Raw genomic sequence first — 3,870 nt, 5'->3', positions numbered from 1 at the left:
CTTTTAACTATTTATTTTTTATTTCTGAATTTGGTCTGTATATTTTGTCCTAAGCTGGTATCAAAAATGAACTAGTTTACATAGTTGCATTTAGTAGTCAAAGTGGAGATCATCTTACTCTTATGAGCTATCAATACTTTTTCAAAGGAGTTTTTCATTAATGATACGTCAAAAGATAATTATTAATTTATTTAAATAATCTATTTCATGTGCTAGGTCTATTCCAGTTTGGAGAAAATGTAAGTGAACCAAACATATAAAATTTCCCTCTTTATGAACTTTATATTGCACTGACCAAAAATCATATTTGGTAAGTCAGTTAAAAAACTATCTAAACAATGTAAAGATGTTAAAAATGCAATGAGAACTAAATCTGCATGATGTAAAATCTTAGAGGACACATTTTATTTTTATACCTGTCAAGTTTTTTCTTTCTATCTAAGCATTGTGGTTCAAAAGAATAATAAATTAAAATATCAAATCCACTCATTGCTGTCCAGTCAGAACCAACACACAGCTATCTGTCCAATTGGGTTTCCAAGGTGTTAATTGCAAGAGGAAAAATAGCAATCTTTCTCCCTGGAAGCTGCTGGTAGATTATGGACTTGGGGTTTGCAGTACAACTCTGTACACAATAGATAAGCAGGGGAAAATCCCAACATTCCAATCTCACTTGTCTTTAAAGAAGATAATTTCTCCTCTCATCGCAGTGACTGCATCAAATGACAAGTCAGGATCACACTTGGCTGGTGGCTGAGATTGTGTAGGAATGGATTCCGTGGGTGCAGTGGTGTTATCAGTGGAGGAAGGTGGAGGTCCTAAAGGGAACAGATGAAGGAATATAAATCTTAGAAGAAATGGGATGCTATGTTTTTCAAGCATTTGAAATTTCGGGTAGTATTACAAGTTTCCACCATTGCAATGCTGAAGATAGTCATTGCAATGTTTTTCAGTGTATTACATGTCTTATTTTTCCAATATCACTCACCATAGAGGGATTGAATGTTATTCACGTCATCTTGAGAAAGGCATAACAGGGATGGGTCTGTGGGTTTCTTGTAGAATGTGTACATCAAAGCGTCAGGGTCGTTTGAATGAAAGAGACCGAGGGCATGACCAACTTCATGAGCAGCCACCAAGAGAAAATTGGTCCCTGTGTGAAATCATAAACATTCAGCTATGTAGTTCTTCAATGCTCTTCAATGCCATATATAATGCATGCCTGTTTAACAGGCCACTCTTGTGATTACACAGTGACTTCTTACTTGTGGGGTGACACACTGATTGGCATACATACTTCACTGAAATACATTTTTAAGTTTGTCTTGAAAATGTCTAAGACAAATTTTCGCCATACCCTCCCTAGTCCTCTCCTTGATCCTGAAAGCCAGGTCACTTTTCTTGCATCAGCTGTGATAAAAAATAATTTCCAAAAGATACTTGTTTGGAGAGACTAAGAAGGTCAATAAAGATAACCCTTTTTGACTCTAATAAGTTAGGCAGTTTTTGAATTTATTAATATATACTCATGACAGTTCCAGTTCTAGCTCTCTGCACATTTTATTTTTAATACTTTTTTTTCTCAAGTTACCAACTGAAATCTTCAGTTCACCTATTTTTATTCAGCATGTTCCCCACCCTCCTTTTTGGCTTCTTGACACATTAGTGCAATATTCAGAGTCTCTTCTGATATCCATTTTGTTTTCTTCTTTCTCATCTGTCTTTGTAATGATCTTTTTCTCTCTTCATGGTTGATAGCCATGATATCATCCCACAACTCATCTGGAACATCATTGGTGTTCCATGCTTCAAACCTACTGTTAAGAAAGAATGGACTATAATCTTCACTAGAGAGAAGCTTGGAAGAACTCTTGAAGCCCTAATTCATAACATGAACAGTCTTCCAAGCATCCTGAAAACCCTACAACCAGGAGAGGATAAAATAAATGAATAGGATCCTCTAAGAATCAAATCCCTATGTACATCCAAATCTTCTCCAATAGGGTAAAAAGGGAAGCCATCTTGGCTTGGAAAAAATAGTTGGTAATGGCATTCCTGGTAAGGGACTTATAGCTAAAATTTCTAGAATACTGAAGTACCACAACAAGATATAGTTAAGCAACCCAATTGCAAAATGGGAATAGTATATGAACAGATACTTCACCAAAGAAGACATTCATATGGTGAACAAACACATGAAGAAATGTTCAAAATCCCTAGCTCTAAGAGAGATGCAAAACAAAACAACTATGAGACATCATCTCACCACAGTAAGAATAGCAAAATTCAACAGAGCAGCAAACAACTAATCTGGCAAGGTTACGGAGAAACTGGAATCCTTATTCACTGTTGGTGGGAATGTAAAATGGTGCAACCATTCTGGATGGCAGTATGGCACTTTCTCAGTGAAGGAACAGCAGAAACCCCATTTTTTATAAACCCCATTAATGATAGAGGCAGAAGTGGGCCATAAAAAATTCTTAGCTTAAGGCAAACACGAGTGCCCCAGGTAAAGCCTTGTCTGTCCTTGAAAAGTAAGGAATTAACTAGTGTCTACGTGACACAAAAGGAGTAAAGCTGGGCAAAGTAGCCAGCCAGTCAAAAGCCAACCCAAGTGACTGATCCCCCACCCACTAACCATGATCTCAATCTCCTTGCCCTAACAGGGGCACTCAAAAAGAGCTATAAAAGCAAGTGGAAGGGGGAACTCTGGGCTTTTTCCCTCACCACCTTCATGAGGAGGGAGAAAGTCTCCACATGTGGGATTAATAAACACTCCTGAAATTTTCAGACGCGTGATTGGACTTCCTTTGAGGGGAATTTTGTGGGCAGAACACTCAGAAAGTTGAAAATATAAATACCATTTGACCCAACAATTCCACTATTGGGAATATACCCTAAAGAAATCATAACTGCCACCCAAGCAGATATATGCACACCCATGTTTATTGCTGTTTTGTTCACAATAGCAAAGAGTTGGAAACAACCCCTGGGCCCATCAACAAATGAACAGATAGAGAAAGTGTGGTATATTCATAAAATGGAATATTATGCAGCACTGAAAAAACAGAGATCTCATGAAATAATATACAAAATAGGTGACCATGGAGGATATTATGCTGAGTGAAATATCTCAGTCATAAAAAGACAAATATTGCATAATACCACTATTATAAAACAGGACTGACATGAGAGTTGGTGGGAAACAAAGCAAAGAGAGGATAAATAATGTACAGGGCATTGAAACAGATGAGGGCGAGAACGGTTTAAAAGGAATATATGATTAGATATTATTGGCATGACAAGAGTCCAGAATAAGAGCTGCATAGTAAAGTGGTCTGGGGATGGGGAACAACTGTATAACAATGAAAGACTTCTTTTTCCAAAAATAAAGCGAACTGAGAGGGAGGGGGAGCAGAGAGGAAAATGTGTAACAATGAATGAATGGAAATCCAAGTTCTTTATAAACTTTCATTAAAATCTCAATAACACTGGGGCTATGTGAAAATCGCCTTCAGTTTTATCCGTGGCCGCAGGTGAGATTTGGTGCCTAGAGCCAGCAGGGGCCTTTGCTCACCACCCACTGCTTCGATGTGGATGGCTGAAACCCAGGCCCCAACAAGTGAAAAAAAAAAAACCTCAATAAAAAAGAGATTCTTAGTGAAATTAGCAATAGAATTTATTTAAAAAAGATTCTGAGCAAAAAAGAATTGAGGAAAAGTACATCATTCTATTCAACACGAGCATCAAGTATGAAATATTCATAACAATAATAAAGATTTCAACCAATCTTAGAGGTAACAACTGTTTCAGTAAAATGTTTATAAACTTTAGAAATAATTTGAAAAAATTATTTATAGATAGATAACA

At 36.8% G+C, this 3,870-nt stretch overlaps 1 protein-coding gene across 1 annotated transcript in view; it reads right to left on the bottom strand.

Moving 5' to 3' along the window:
* Positions 1–3,870, bottom strand: part of MMP10 (matrix metallopeptidase 10 (stromelysin 2)) — a 39,708-nt gene that overhangs the window by 31,073 nt on the left and 4,765 nt on the right. Inside the window, exons 5-6 of the mRNA XM_006887353.1 lie at positions 989–1,153; positions 674–818 (exon numbers count right to left, since the gene is read on the bottom strand). Of these exons, the coding sequence (XP_006887415.1) occupies positions 674–818; positions 989–1,153 (310 nt within the window). The remainder of the gene's footprint in view (positions 1–673; positions 819–988; positions 1,154–3,870) is intronic.

This window comes from Elephantulus edwardii, unplaced genomic scaffold (genome assembly GCF_000299155.1).
Source record: "Elephantulus edwardii isolate Elephantulus edwardi_28Jun2011 unplaced genomic scaffold, EleEdw1.0 scaffold00056, whole genome shotgun sequence".
NCBI classification, from domain to species: Eukaryota; Metazoa; Chordata; class Mammalia; order Macroscelidea; family Macroscelididae; genus Elephantulus; species Elephantulus edwardii.
This window is presented reverse-complemented; position numbering and strand designations above follow the sequence as displayed.